This window comes from Phoca vitulina, unplaced genomic scaffold (assembly GCF_004348235.1).
Source record: "Phoca vitulina isolate PV1807 unplaced genomic scaffold, GSC_HSeal_1.0 scaffold8, whole genome shotgun sequence".
NCBI lineage: Eukaryota > Metazoa > Chordata > Mammalia > Carnivora > Phocidae > Phoca > Phoca vitulina.
In genome coordinates this window covers 22,184,817-22,201,495 of record NW_022589711.1, presented here as the reverse complement: position 1 = coordinate 22,201,495, position 16,679 = coordinate 22,184,817, and the positions used below count along the sequence as shown (strand labels likewise).

Genomic DNA, 16,679 nt, shown 5'->3' with positions numbered 1-16,679 from the left:
AAAAATAAATAAATAAGTAAATAAATAAATTCATGAAAGTAGAATTAATGGATCCAAGTGTATGAATATTTTTCAATATTCTGCTTAATTGCTTTCTAGAACATTTTATATCTTCAAAAGAAATGTTTGTTGTCATAGCATCCTCATATACTACCTGAAACCATAACATATCTAGAAAATACAGTTAAATAGGATGTGCAAAATTCTCCACACATTAAAAAAACCCAGAAAATTAACTGAGAAAAAGATCAACAGACATAATTCCATAAAACTGTAAAATTCTTCAAAAATATTAACTGTTGAGAAATGAGAGCTGGGGAAGGAAACTTTCCTGCTTTTAGCTAAAGATTTAGCCTCAGCTCTTATTCAAATTCTTAGCCCCCTTTCAACTGTTTTCTAGCCTTTTCCACCCAAGGAGAAGTTTTTCAGAGCTAGACAATATTAGAAGATTGTATATGTATGTGTGGATTCAAGATAAAGTCACACTTGCAGTAAAGCCACATGAACCTGCTTTTGTGATAGCCTCGCTCTGTGCAATAAACATTCCTCCACTTGAGCCTACCTTTCTCTTGCCCTCTTTTCCAACTATGCATCTAACATTGATCAATGTGTGCATGAATCTTCAGAAGCGAATCTTGGAATGAAAGGGATGGTGAGTGGGGAAATTTGGGAGGTTAAAGCCAATCTTGATATCCAAACAGTAATAAACTTATTTAAAGACAACTTGAGGGAAATACTTGAGAGTTAACATGACATATGTAAACAGCACGTAAAGAACTTAGACATAACAAAAAATCATAATCATTCCAATTTAATAGCTAAGAGATTAAAAATAGCCAATTCACATGGAATAGTCCCTACTTTTACACTGAAATAGAATTAAGTAAATTTAAAAATTAAGTAAAATTTTTAAATTGGAAGTTGAGAGCAACTGCACTGAATAATCTTGGACTCAGGGAATTAATATATCAGTGACAAATATAATAAAGAGGAAATTGTGGGTTTTTTCCTTAGTTTTATAGGTACCATTATAAGCTTTGTAAATTCTGGTGCCACATCAGGAATAGAACTGTCCACCAACCTAGTGGTGCATTTGGAGAATGGGATTCATGTTATAAGCATTATGTGTGTGTAATGCGGTATATATAAAGTCATAATTTTTTACAATTAAGATATTAAGCCTCAAAAAATATCATCAATCTAGTAGAGTCTGGCAACAAGTCAGATTCCAACAGTCTAGGTTAATCATCTCTTGTGGGAGAAAATACTTCTGGCATAGAATTAAAATAATTTTTATGATGTAGCAGTAACCATATTCCAGGTATGACATAATGATTAAAGGAGAAGAAATATATTAAAGCAATTATAATATGCCTTATAAAGATACTTATTTTCATAGGATAGAAATAATACCTGCACCAGCATATTATAATAATAACAATAAACATAGATGCATGCAAAGATATAAGTAATCCACTAGGTTTATTGGCAGATCTCTAATTTTTTCAATTAATCAATTAAAATCCAGTTTGTAAAGAGATCTGTAATTATTTCAATTGTTTTTTTTTTAAAGCATACCTTTATATTGGAGGGAGGATGAGAACCATAAAATGTTAGAGTTGGAAATAAGATTATTGTAATTTAGGAACTAAATTGATAGTTTTCAGAGCTTTTGACATTCTAAATGTACAAATCTAAATGTCAACAGCTAATCATGGATAATCTGCTATTGATTTTTCTCTGTTTAAAAATACCAAGTTCTGGCAACAATTTCTATCTCTATGTGATTCTACAGGCACATTTTTCAAGTATGAAATACAGGATCGATCAAACAGCAATTTATCTAATTTCTCAAGACAGATATTAAGGAATACCAGCAATTTCCAAGTTATGAAACACTGCTAAAAACATTTAACAGAGTTAGGAAAGAGTATTATAATAAAATAAGAATTAACATAGGAGATGGCAAGCATCTATAGAAAGATTTTAATCTTTAAATTAAATATAATGTAAACCATACAAGTATTGCCAATTCTACCTTCATCTAAAGGTAAAATATTCAGTAGACAAAATCACATACAGTCCATTAAAATTTAGATTTTGTGGGGTTTTTTTGGTAAAAGCAGCTACCATCATTAAATATATTTCTTAAAGAACCTGATAAAACTTTTAAAGAAAAAGCCAAGTTGTACCACTTACTTGAAAGTTCTATGTTCAATGTAATACACTACTTGGATATTTACTTTGCATTTATATGCAGAATAAATTTTAATCTTTAAGTGCAGAGTAACTATTCAATGTAACTTTAAATTGAGGTCTCTGGAGGAGCTATTCATTTTAATTCTCTTATTAGTTTCATATATTCATGATGATGAATCCTGATAAATGTGAGGCTCATTTTCATTTTCCATGTGTAACTCAAGCTTATTTGTAAAATTTTATGTTATTTCCCTTCATTTTATCTTTGCAATAATATATTGCCGATGTTTAACTGTCAGGTATATCTCTTCCATTTCATAACACTGTCCCAAAGGTCAGGAGGCAGATCTTACTTTTCTCATTTCTAGCAGTCACACAAAGTCATGGCCAATATATTGAATGAATATTTATTCTCAGTGTCTCCATATATTAATTCACAGAATAGTACTTTTATCTTTTCATCTCTGTAAACAATAGTTCATAGATGTGAACTTATCTATGCAACAACTAATCCATATTACTTTGATATATAAATTAACATTTTAATTATTCACTGACACAGAAATAGCCTAATTAGTTAAACCTTAGGCTCTCAGAGCTTCATGGCAATGGCTTGCCTTTGTATTTCCTGTGCCCAGCACAGTGAAAAAAATAGTAAGTATCAATATATTTCATTTAAAAATTGGATGAATGTACACTTATTGTTGAACTAGTTTGAGAATTCTGGAAAATATATAACCACATAGATTAAGAAACGAAGTGTTTATACCTAAGTAATAAAAATAAAAATGAACAAGTAAGAAACCCAAAGGTAACTATAGCTATATTGCAATGAAAAAGCATTTGAGAACTTTATTATAGAAATAAGCTAACAATTTTAACTGATTTTAAGACTTGGTTACATTTTTAGAAAAAAAGAAACTTCATTTAGCTTTAAGCATATTAAAACTTTAGAAATCTAACCTTTAAAACAAATTCTTAAATTTTAATTCTGCTTTACTAGGTAACAGGGCTCTTGAAAAAAACAATGCATACATAGATTTCTGATCATAAACTAGTGATTATAAAGATTCTTACACATCTAATTTTTATTAAACAAAAGAACCAAACTGATATTTTTAATAACTTGGGTGAACTACAGTTTTTCTAACCTATAAAATGATGTTATTATACCATAACAATGTAAGACAGTAAGTTATTGTACCTACCATAAGTACCTTTTTGCTTTAATATAGTGTCATAAATATAACAATAAAATTGGAGTGTTAATTTTTACTTATTTTGAGCTATATTAAGCAATATATTTTACAAACAATATGTACTTCTGAAATTTTGGGGTTTTTTTCCAGATAAAAATTGAGATCTCTTTCTGACTGCTCCCTCCCTCAACTGTGCATATAAAATAGTCAAGTTAAGAGTGAATGTTCTAGTATCCTAAAATTATCCTATTACACTCTTGGTTTTTCACTGAGATATACTAATTGGTAACAAGTGGACCAATGTATAGATTTTATTTAATTTCGGAAATTGACAAAACTCTTATGATTTTGGAAAATGTTATCTACTAGTTTGCTCAGCTATTTCCTGTCATACTTAATGGCTACTAATTATTTTCACTTACATTCACAAAATAAACATTATCTAAGTATTCTTTAAATCCACAGGGAGTGTGGAAGGAAATTTGCAGTTTGGGGTGTAAGTTTTAGCTAAGATTCTCATCAATGGACACTTCCATACTTGCAGAGATTAACGAATCTAAGTCAGAATTTTATGCAAGATATGTAAGAGAGACCTCTTTACCAAACAGGTTCAATTTTTAAATAGTACATAATTTAGCTCTCTCTTCTATCTCTATTTTTCTTTCATTTTGGTATCTGTATAGCTGCTTAGCTACTGCGTCATATTTAAAAGTAAATTTCAGTTATCTAAACTATCAACTTTTAGAATAACATATTGGTCTCTGCACATTTTAATTCTCTATACACTTAATTTCTATTATCTTTAGCAATATTAAGGTATCATCTGTCAGCAACACAAGGAACAAATTTCTGCCTTTTAAAGTAAAAATTAAAGTGATATTAAGATATAATTCAACTCAAATTTATTAGTTTTTGATAATTCCTATCTGGAATACATAAATGTATTTCTTAGTACACAAAATATCTTTATTAACTTGCTTAAATATACCTATTAATAATCATCATAGGGGGCGCCTGGGTGGCTCAGTTGGTTGAGCGACTGCCTTCGGCTCAGGTCATGATCCTGGAGACCCAGGATCGAGTCCCGCATCGGGCTCCCTGCTCGGCAGGGAGTCTGCTTCTCCCTCTGACCCTCCCCCTTCTCATGCTCTCTCTCTCATTCTCTCTCTCTCAAATAAATAAATAAATAAATCTTTAAAAAAAAAAATCATCATCATACATAGGCAAATTTCAATATATTGATTTTTTTAGTTGTGGGCAAATGTTTTTCCTTATTCTAGATACTACACTTTATGTACTAAGAATGTATTTCTCATTGCAATACTCATGTACCACAAAATATAAGTATCATAATACAGTATAGCCAACCTGAAAGAAAATATAATTATCCTACTGTTATTTTTAATTTAACATAATAAGTTATGTATATATTTACATATATGTTTACTTTTTATCAGCTCCAGATATTCACAAATATACCTAACATTATAAGACAAAAATAACATTAATTATTTCCACCTCCTGAACATCCAGTTTTTAGGAGTTGTTATCTTATATCTCCTATGATCAGAAAGTAAGTATGACTTTTACACCTGAAGTTATGAAATGAAATAGGAGGAAGAGTGATGACTTCTCATTTATATCCAAGTACAGGTCATCAAACAGGCCAACAGCAAGAGGACTCAGCAGTATCCTAGGAAAGTAGCTGAATGTATTTTTCAGGACATGGACTGAAAATACACACTTTAACCTCAATTCTTACTACAAAGTTCAATTAAAAGGAATGCTTGCTGCTATTTCATACTGGAAACTTGCACCTTGAACACAAATTACAGTTTTTAATAATTAATCCACCTAAATAAACACATCAAAATATGCCAGTCTAATATCCTTTGAACAAAAGCTCACTCCACATGTCAGTCCATGTAAAGCCATTACATATGTGAAATATGTTTTGTATCATGAGTATATTTTTAAGATGCACATTTATGTTTTCTCTTCATATAATTAAATGTATACCCAACATAAAACACTGGAAGATTCTTGTGAAACAATTTTACAAGTAAAATGCCTAAAAGTTTGATAGTATTTCTTTTCTCCCTTCAGTCTCTCCCTCATAATCTCATTTACTGTAAAATTATTCATCTTATAAAAATCATCAATTAAAGATGATTCAAAGATACACAACATCAACAGAGCAGACTAAGTTTCTAAAGAACAGAGACTGTATGATAATCATCATTGTAGCCTCAGAACCTAGCATAATTCCTGAGATGCTTAATATGTGATTGTTGAGTGACTTAACTTTGAAATAAAATGTAATGTTAGATGTTACTTTGAAATAAGTGGTATGTAAATGTTCTATATTATGAGGTTTTATCATCAGTACTGCTATATACTATCACATAGCAAATGTGTTTTTAAAGTTTTTCTAATTGACTTAGTACCTAATTTTAAGGAAACAAATTTTTCTTGCCAGATCTGGAAAGAGACTGGAAACTCGTCATTGGATCGTATTTTCTGGGAGGGAAACTTCTCCTTGAACTCTTATATATGGTAAGTACGCTACCTATCAAATAGTAGACCTTCAATAAATAGCTGTTTAAAGAGTAGATGTTTCCATTCGGTTTTAGAATATCTACCATTGAAAACTGAAGTTGTATATTCCATAAAAAGTCAAAATGTTTATAGAATGGAAATAATTTAAAAAATAGCATTTTTCAGAACATTCTAAGCACTAAAGTAAAATGTAAGATTTACTATTTTGAATGTATATTTAAGAATATTTGGAAATGCTTAAATGAGCCTCTCTAGAGTATGAATTTTCCAAATATACACTAAGTATATATGACTGTTAAGTTGGACTTTTTATGCTTCTATATATTTAATAATGGCACTCATATAATATTATTAAACGACAACTCAAAGTAATGAATAATTAACTAGTCAGGGAAATCGTTTAAATGACATGAAATTTACTATTATTGAGTGGAAAGCCTGTTTCTTCCCTCATCCCTGCCCCCAAGAATATCATATAACCTAAAATCTCATTTTCTGTGTCTCTTAGAAACTTTCTGAACATTGGTTTCTCTTCATTTTAACAAAATGCAAAGAAAAAAAGACTAATGGAAAATATCTGAAACACACCTATTTTATATCTAGTATAACTTAGATTTTTTGTTTTCAATACCAATAATCTGATCCTAACAGAGATGAATAAACCTGGTACAGAAGCCGAACTTCTAAATATTGCTCTTTTTAGCTGAAAACTAGATTCTGTTGGATTACTGTACTGCTTTGTGAAGATGTCCCCACTCACCTGTGCCATTTTCCTGACAAAAAATAACTGTATATGGAAAGTTATGTCAGAAATGCATTAACAAATGGCATTTGATCCAATATGAATGTACATTAGGTACAACCACTTGAAATAGCAAAACTGTACTATTAAGATTGTATTTCAAATCACAGTTTGAGCTAAATAAAGTAGAAAATGGGTATTTCACCCCATCCCTCATATCCCATGTCAATTATGAGTACTTATATATAGCAAGGTAATTTTTACGGGGAGTAATGAAAAATCTGTTTGGGCCCCATGGGGAAAAAATGATATAAATGTTGAATATCTACATTTACTTATCTGTAAAGATAAGATGGTCCCATAAATTCTACTTCCCAAATGTACCTCAAATCCATCTTTTTTTTCTCCATCTCTGCTACCACCACTCTAGGCCAGGCCACCATAACCCCTCTCCTGAACAACTACAATAGACTCCTAATTCTACTCTTGCCATCTTCCAATTATTTCTTTGCTCACTAGCCATAATGCTCTTAAAATGAAAATTTGTGAAAATCTTTCAACGGTTTCCCATTTAACCTAGAATAATATTAAAATACAACTCCTTACCAGGACTCCTTTTCTTCTCTGTGGGATCTAGTTCCTAACCATCTTTCAAACCTTATATTGTGCTACTCTCTTCCATGGTCAATAAGCTCCTGTCACACTGAACACACATTTCTTCAAATGTGTCAAGCTCACTTCCCTTCAAGATCACTGCCTGGGCAGTTCTCCATACCTAGAATGCAATTCTGTCCAGTCTATACGATTAGCTTTCTCCTCCCTAGAATGTGACTCAAATATCACTTCCCACTCTAATAAAATTACAAATTGATCAAAATGCTATAGACCCAGTATATCAAATATGTTGTACACATTAAATATGCATTATTTTTTATTTAAATAAGAACATGATAGATGTATAAACAATTTAATCCTTATGTATAAGTTTAGTTTGATTATAATTGACTGTACTTTGGGCAGTTAACCCATTTTGATTACTTAACTATATGTATTGATCTCCACCATATTTACACTCCCCAAAAAGTGTTGAGTCAAAGACAAGGAAGAAACTTCTATTACTGCTAGAGTCTGGTTGATGTACAGTATAAAATACAATCTATTCTTTCACCATTTTGGACAAAGGCAGTATGCAGTCAGAAGTACTCAGGTGTGTGAAGAAAGAGAGGGACTGACTGAAACGTGGTGCCTACAATGGGGAAAAAATATTGGGAGAAGGAAATACAAGAAATCTATAATGCCTTTTGTACTAGTTTATACTGGCAATGATGAGTGAAGAAACAAAGGGATTTCTACTCTAATATTTTTCTTAACATTTAATTTTGTAACAGAAATTTGCATTAGCAAATTCATAAAGTTTGAAAATATAAAAATTAAAATAAAAAATTAAAATATAAAAAATTAAAAGATGTGAACATTAATTTTGTCTTATACCTTAGATATATATTTATATATATTTATATATTTATATAAACTATAGATATATATTTTTCTTCTTAAGAAAATCCAAATGAAACCACTTTATTCATGTTACTTCTGGTCTGAAGAAGAGACTCTTAAAGAACACTGTATAGTTTTTGCACATGAAAAAGTTTTTAGATATAGTTTTATACCAAACCCAGAGCAAGCAATACTTACATGAACAATATATATCAATGACATTTTGTCTTTCTACTTGGAGTCCTAATCATAATGACTAATTATACAATGACTTATTCTAATTTGTAAATATATGATAAAATTACATTGTAGGTTATTTTTATACTTACAGTTAATTAGGAAAGCATGTGATTACAATCTCTTGCACCTTTACAACTATGAAGAGTTTATCCCTAAAAATTTTATCTAGGTGAAAGTTCTTTTAGAAATATACTTTGTAAATCATCCAGTTTCTCTCATTTAACAAAGTTTTTAATATTTTCAGTCAAGTTTACTCAAACTTTCTGAAAAATTTTCAATTCGTCCCTTTCTATATATATAAGAACAATTCTTAGTTTTATAGTTCGTGAACAATACTTGCAGAAGTTCAACTAATTTCAGACTATGAATTTTATTAAGCAGATATTTCTCTGCTCAGGTATGCTCACCTGTATTCACATACAACTCAGTAGATTTTACATTCAATTCATTCAAATTAATAAATTCAATGAAACTAACAAGTCAGACTATTGTTTTGCTTGTTTACTTAATTTGTCCTGAGTTCCCTGGAAAAAAAACAAAAGATCAATTCACACAATGTTGGTAGTAAAATAAGTTCACTAGACTCTTGTATGCAAACTATATTTTGCTTGAATGAATTATTTTAGTATCTGATTATTTTTGGAAACATGACCTGAAGAAATAAATCAACTCTTTTAGGCTATACAGTACTATTTGCTAAAGCAGAGTAATCTTTGAATAAATGGACCCCTGGTGGCTACTAACCACTGTAATTGATATACATGGTTACTTACATATGAAATAAAATAATGCTTTATATTCACCTCAACGTCCAGTACAGAAATAAAAGCTTATGTAGAGAAAAGGTAAAATCTGTTATTTTTAAATAAAAATTGGCAACACCTAATAAATATTGTGGTTTTAAATAGAGGAAAAATTAATGGAATAAGAGAAATTTGAACACAAATCATGTTTTCACTTACTTAATCAGATGAAGTGATCTAGGAAGCAACTCTACTTTCTGATCGATTCAAGGAGGTTTAGGTAATAGGAAGAGAGAGTCAAATTGATTTATTTTGTCTTTATAGTGCAGAGCTTCAGAGCCAGTTAAAGGACAAGAGATGCTTCCTATAGTCAACTTACTCTCAATACCTTGTTAGGCACCATGTTAAAAATGAGGTAGTTCACTTTTTTGTCATTATCATCATTTTACCCTGGCTAAGTATGGAAAAATAGGAAAGGGGAAGAAGGTGAATCTACTCATTTCAATCATGATGGATTTTATATAATTTGGTAAAAACAGATAAATAACATTAAAAAATTTACTTTTTGAATATCCTTAATCAGAACACAAGTTATATAAAAATGAAATTTTGCCCTCTAACAAATTTAAAAAATAAAACAAATTCCATTAACTCTTAAGACAAGTTACTAGGAAAACAAATGCTATCTCCTTAAAATTAAATAATCATATTACTAATATTTACTATCATGTGTATAACAAATCTAATTTATATTTTTATATTGTATATACACTGCAATGACCCATGTTTTCAATGTTTAAAAATTGGTAAGATATGTTTTGATTCATTTATGAAACTACAAATTAAAAAGTATCTCCAAAATGTTAATAATAATGTTCTGAAGTTTGACATTTTATTAATCATTAGTATGATGACTTCAGCATTCAAAAGTTATCTCAAAATAACATAAGGCATAATTTCTAATCATTATGAGTTTAGGCTGTATAAAGCATTTTATAAGCAATCATTTGTGTCTGATAAAAATATCTGAGCATATTTTCTCTATAATCTTATGTTGAAGAACTCCTTCTAAATTTTACCCAACTTAGCCTTTAGGTACTATATTAGTCAAGTGTGATCTTATGAATAGCCTGTGTTTCTATTATAATAATGAAAATTCAGAGTTTTAGTAGTCTATCTCTAATGATCCTACTTAATGGATGGGTAAACTGAGTAATATTCATTCACAAACATTAAGCTAATTGATGAAAACACACAAATTATATATATTTGGTAAATATTTTAGGTAAGATGTCTTTAAAAACTATGGGAAAGTCATTACAATAAACAAAAAATATTGCAAAAGGATAACAACTCCTCTGTGCCCTTAAATTTAATATGAATATGTGAAAGGTCATACTTTAACACTTGACACATTTTGGTAGAATGGCACTTTAGTTGTTTGGAGATTCTGATATGTGTTTTATTTATGTTAGTTTCCCCAGGGCCTAGAATGGTAACTGGTGTATCATAGACACTTAATGAGAAACTAAATTTTGATTTAGGGAAATTATTGCATGGAAATAACTGTTAAAGATTTCTAGTAAATGACTCTCTTTTTAGTGTGGCTACTAAAGAGATGTATATTAACATACTAAATACTAACATATAGTACAATATAAATGCCTGACTTTCTAATTACTAAAAATTGTTTTTATCTCCCTGCAAAAAAATGTTCAAGTAAACAATTTTGTTATTTTTTACAATCTTCTATTTTCACAGAGATATATTAAGTAACCACCCCTTCAATATGTAATGCTAATAGCCCTTCAAAACAAATGAGGAATGTGTGTGTGGAGGTATACACCACCATAGGCAAGTATGGCACTATAGGTGGCATTATTTGATATATTTTCAAAGACATGACAGTTATGCATGGTTTCCAAATTTACATATGCATTTGTGATTGCAATCTGGCAGGTAAAAAAAAAAAAAAACAGAAATAATTAGGAAAACGTCAAAAGTACCAGCTGTATAAATAAGAACTGAATATTGACTCTGAGTATCTTTCCAAGTAAAATAAAATAGTCATATGTTTATGACAAAGAAGAAGGCTGTGTTGTTTTACTTGCCTTCTCATTTAACCTTCTCATCCTCACAAAGCAAGTGCACACTTTCATGTCATCTGACCTCCATTTTTATATCTGCAAACTATTTCGAGGACTTATATGTTAAATGGTAACTATAACTGAAGTTTTGTATTTGAGGTCTTTAGAAAAGGGTGACATAACAGGTAACATATTGATGGTCATCACAGCGCCAATGAGAACATCCAGCCAGGTACATGCTGGAAAACTTTTATGGTTGTTCACAGCTTAGTTCAAGGGATTAGATTATGCAGGTGATATTTATATAGATTCTTAAATATTCATAGCAGAAATCCAGTGAGATATGTCTCGTAAAGATTGTTGAATAGAAGGAAAGAAAATGTTCAAGAATTCCCAGCGCTTTCCATTCGGTAAACCTGACTTTCACTTTTCACATACTATTCAGTTTCACTTTACCACTTTACCTACTGAAAGTCTTGCTAAAAAATCTGTCAGTGACTCGACTTTATGAATAGGATATTCACAACTTGGAAATTCACACTTAACGTTTGTCTCCCCGCGCCCCACCCCCACCTCTGCCATCTCAAGAAAGAAACCACAAAAATCTGGGCATCTGGTCCAGGAATAATTTCGAACAAGTCTACATTCGGTCTGGATTGGGGTAAGGGGCTGCGGCTGGGCGAGGGCAGCTTAGCTACCACACGCAAAAGCCTGGTATCTGGTCACAGAGTACAGCGGGAGCTATCTGCTTTCACGAAGGCAAGTGAGAACCTACATGTTACCGTGCTGTGAGCAACCGCCAAGAGCCCGAAGTCCACTAAACCTGTGCCACGGAGCCTGACCTCCTGTGGAGACAGCGCTGCGGGGAGCGGTCCCGCGGCCGCCAGCGGTGGGACCCAACTGCTGCCGATGCCCACGCATCCCTTTAAAGACATTCGGGAGCAAAAAGGACCGCAACTCCTGAGGTCGCCAGTCCAGGCGCTCTGGTAAGGGGACATCCTCGACCTGTCGTGTGGTGAGCCCAGAGAAGCCTACCCCGGGACGAAGTTACCTGCAGGAGGCGACCAATGCACCGGTCCTCAGAGCACCCGCCTCCTCCCGCCCCCTCCCCCTTCTCCGCCCTGTCCCTTACCTTGGTTGTTGGAGACGTGACTGCAGTCGCCTGGCCAAGCTGTCAGCAAAGGCAAGAAGAAACCAAATTGCAAAAGAAATTCCCGGACTTCGCAGCCCCCCATGACTCTCCCCGGCTCTCTTCTTCTCCCACTTAAAGAGAACTGACGGCAGCGGGGCCAAGTGTTCTGCGTAGGGTAGGGGTCCCGGTCCACGTCTTCTTCCTCCTCCTCTTCCTCCTCCACCCGGCCCGCAGGAGGTGTCCCGGGGCGCCCCCCGCGTGAGGCCCCGGGGGCAGGGCACGAAGGTCCAGGCTGCCCAGGTGCAGGCGCAGCTGCTTCGGAGGAGGACGCTGCCTGCGGCGCCAGGGAGCTCCTGGCGGCTGTAAGCGAGCGGAATTGCATCCACCACCGTGTCCCGCTCGCGCGAGGACTATTCACTTGGGCCCGGGAGAGCGCGCGCGCAGGAGCGAGCTCGGGCTGTGGTTTGGGGGAGGGGAGCGAGGGGGCGGGGGAGGGCGCCTCACGGGGGGAATAGGAGGAGGGACGACCAGGTGCGGCGGGCAGTTCAGGCGGCCCGAGCGCCTCTCCGGACTGAAGTGGGCACTTGCAGAGCCAAAAGGAGAGGCACAGCAGCTGTGAAGGCTCGGCGGGGCCGTGAGTGGCCCGAACGAGCTACATACAGGCTGCGCCCCCAGCCCCTCGCCTAGGTGGCGACGGCAGCGGTTTGCACAGCGGACACTTCCAACTCCGCCGCGTGCGCGATGCGCCTGGGCCTTGGCAGCCGCTTTCTGAGCATCTCTGAGGCCGGACTTAGTCCCCCAACCACTTTGCTTCCCATTTCCCGGCAGCAGCGCCGAGCGCTTTAGGGCGAGTCAGCTCCTGACACCGCTTCCCCCTGACTTCATATTTCCGCCGCTGGAGGGGGTGAGTGCTGTGGGCAAGCGCTCCCGGTCTGGGGCGAGCCGGGCGGCGACTGCCAACCTAACCACTCCTCAGTTCGGAACGCCCAAACTTGCCCATTAGGGCGAGCGCCTCAACTTTGTGGCCGCCTCCGCTGCTTCGAGTCCTAGTAAGCCAAAAAGAAAGAGCAAGCAGCTGAGGAGAGTCACATCAGGCTGGAGACGGGCGGGTGCCCGGCGCTGGGGCTCACTGAGGTCTTCGCGTTGCCGCGCGGCGGTGACTTCGCGGTGGAGGTCACGAGCATTGTCGCAGTCGTGGGCGCTGGGATTCCGGGGGCCCGGAGCGCCCCTGGCGTGCCCCCGGCGTGGCGGCGTCGGACCGTGCGCCCCGAGCAGCCCAAAGGCTGAGCGGCGCGCGGCAACATCCACGGCTGCGCCGAGTGCGCGGCGAACGGACTGCTCTCCCCACGCAAGCCGCCCCCTCGCGGCACCTACTCCCTCCCAGCGCTCGGGTCGGTGGGAAACGGCAGACTCAATGACTGCTTGGTGGGATCACGCGGCTCTCCGAGCAGGGCGGGGGCAACACGCAGTGCTAACAGAGAGCGGTCTCGCGTCCGTGGCCCTCACGCCCTCGCGCCGCGGCCGAGGCGGGCGCAGAGGGCAGGGCCGGGACTGCCAGCTCTGCTGAGCTCCGCCAAGCCTTGCGCTCGGCCCGCCTGGCAGCGGCGACTCGGATGCTGCCAGTTCGGCGCTAGAGGGGGTTAGTCGACAACAAAAATGCCTCCACTGCTTGCAGGTGGAGGCTACTCCTCACACAAGGAAGGAAAAAGGAAGGAGGAATGCTCTCAGACTAAACTTAATGCGTTTTTTTTTAGGGCGGCGCCAAGCAACCCATATCTCTAGTGTTGGGGTTCTGTAATAGTTTATTCGCTGTTATTATTATTAGCATCATCATCATTTTCTTTCTGTCACAGTCGAGTGAGGTTGAAAAGCCCACCTCAAAACTCAGAATATTTTGAAGAAATGTTTATGGCAATGGAGAAAGCTGAACCGAGAAGAGAAAGGAGCGGTATTATAAAGGGTAGAACGATATTTTCAAAGTGGGCAGAGGGCAATGGGAGGGAAATGGCACAGTGGCAAGTGTTGGGGAAATAGTAGATCAAGGAGCAAAGGGACAGTGTTCGATGCTTACAGAATTCTGCAAGAGAAAGGATCTTCCCATTCGATGTGTTTCCACGCTGCGATGTTTGTGTCATATATGGTGGTTGAAGTTCAGTTATTGGCTTAAAATCAACTGGAAGCGGAGAGAGAAGGACAGCGAAAAGAAGCCCCACGTCTAATTCAGCTGCGTGGAGAAAAATGTGAAATGCAAGTGATTTTGAGAATGTAAGGAAGGTTTCCGATTGGTGACTGTACTTTCACTCTCCTTAGGAATTCAAGCACTGCTTCTCTCTTTTTTTTTTTTTTTTTAAGATTTTTATTTATTTATTTGACAGAGAGAGACACAGCGAGAGAGGGAAACCAAGCAGGGGGAGTGGGAGAGGGAGAAGCAGGCCTCCCGCAGGACAGGGACCTCGATGTGGGGCTCGATCTCAGGACCCTGGGATCGCTTAACGACTGAGCCACCCAGGCGCCCCAAACACTGTTTCTCTTTAAAGGTGTCCACGCCAATTTAAATGTATGCAAATCACTTCTGAAAAGATAACCAAGTATGGAGTTTATATATTGGTACTTAAAGGAGTAAAATTTGATTTTACTACTGATTTTACCACTCTTACTGATATTGACTGACCACATGGGTATTTGCAGACTCAGTTTATAATTTGCAAACTGTAAAATTAAAAGGCTGCATTATAATATAAGTTGTTATGTCTAAATAAATGTTCTTAAAAGTGTTAATGATTCATTATACTGATATTTTGTTCGAAGAATCTTTTATTTACTGTCAAAGAATATATTTCCATGACCTTTTTAAAGTTAGATCCCAATTTTTAAACTAGATTTCTCTTTACCCCTACCTACAATTCATCTACAATTTACAACTTTTGTTTGTTTAAATAAGTCATAGTGAAGCATGACATAATATATTACTTACCTGGTCAGGTAATTGATAGTCATACTCTGGTTTTGGTTTTTAAGAAAAAAATTACAAGATTTTTATCAATATTAAAATAAAAATATGTTTATATATTTAGATATTGTCAACTGCATGTCTAGAAGATCATTATCTTAAGTAAAAACTCATCTCAAAGAACATGAATGAAAATGTAATTATCATGACCTTTGACTATATTGAAATTTCAGAAGAATAACCGTAACTATTTGACCATTGTGTTATTCATTATATGTACATATAAATATACATATTTGTATATACATATATACACACACAATGTGTATATGGATATTCATTCTCAAATATTTGTTGAGCTCTTTTATGTACTCAGTTCTCCTCACTTAGAGAAGAGTTGATAATATAAGTAAAAATAATTTTTTAAAAGCTAACTTTTTATTTAAAATATAGTTGTGGTTATCCTATGTGAGGTAGAAGCAATTTCACTTAACAGAAATGTACTTCCTTTTTGATTTTCTAGCAGTGTTGATATATTTGCTGAAATGTGACAGTTTCAAAATTATAAGCCACTCAGTGAACCAGATGCAATATTCATGTAGATTTATCTGCACTTGTCTGTTTGAATCATACCCATATTCAGAAAAGCATTCATGTCTCATTTTTCAGTACTATATTCAGAATTCTTTTGTATTCTCTCTGACTGCTGTTCTTCGTGATATATGGTATATACACCTGGTCTGGATTCAGGTAAGAATGATTAAATTTTCATTAAATAAAGATTATGTGAGGTAAAGGGGATTAAGAGGTACAAACTTCCAGTTATAAAATAAATAAATCACAGGAATGAAAAGTACAGCATAGGGAATATAGTCAATAGTATTGTAATAACTTTGTATGATAATGGATGGTAACCACTCATCGTGGTGAGCATTTCATAATATATAAAATGTTGACTCACGCTGTTGTACACTTAATGTTGTATATCAACCAGAGTTCAATTAAAAATATATATATAATGCTAAAACTAGTCTAAGCTTTCATTTATAGTAGAAATAATAGTATTCACAAATACTATTTGCTTTTTAAAATGATGAAAGAAAAGACTCAACCTGCGATTAATCCCTTTGAGAAAAAAAAAGAAGGATTATAATGTTTAATACTCAGCATGTTTCAAGGCTTGAGAAAGTCTTAGGTATTTTATTCTGGTAGAAGAGTAAATTAATCCACTTATATCTGTAATTTGCATTTTCTAAGGTCAAGGTAGAAGCAACATAAATAAAAAGTGTTGATTCTCAGATATGTCAAAATATCAGGTCTTAAAATATTAA

At 35.4% G+C, this 16,679-nt stretch overlaps 1 protein-coding gene across 9 annotated transcripts in view; it reads right to left on the bottom strand.

The window, feature by feature from the left end:
* Nucleotides 1–14,777, bottom strand: part of EPHA6 (EPH receptor A6) — an 811,402-nt gene extending 796,625 nt beyond the window's left edge. For 2 of the 9 annotated variants that reach the window (XR_004299778.1, XM_032406357.1), the window contains exon 1: nucleotides 12,399–14,776. Coding sequence is in view for 7 of the 9 variants with exons in the window: in XM_032406357.1 (XP_032262248.1) it covers nucleotides 12,399–12,780 (382 nt within the window). In the remaining 2 variants the exon portion in view is untranslated. Of the gene's footprint in view, nucleotides 1–12,041; nucleotides 12,304–12,398 lie in introns of those variants that run through there. The other 7 variants (XM_032406359.1, XM_032406369.1, XM_032406358.1 and 4 more) reach the window with 5 other exon arrangements.
* Nucleotides 14,778–16,679: the final 1,902 nt, after the last annotated feature.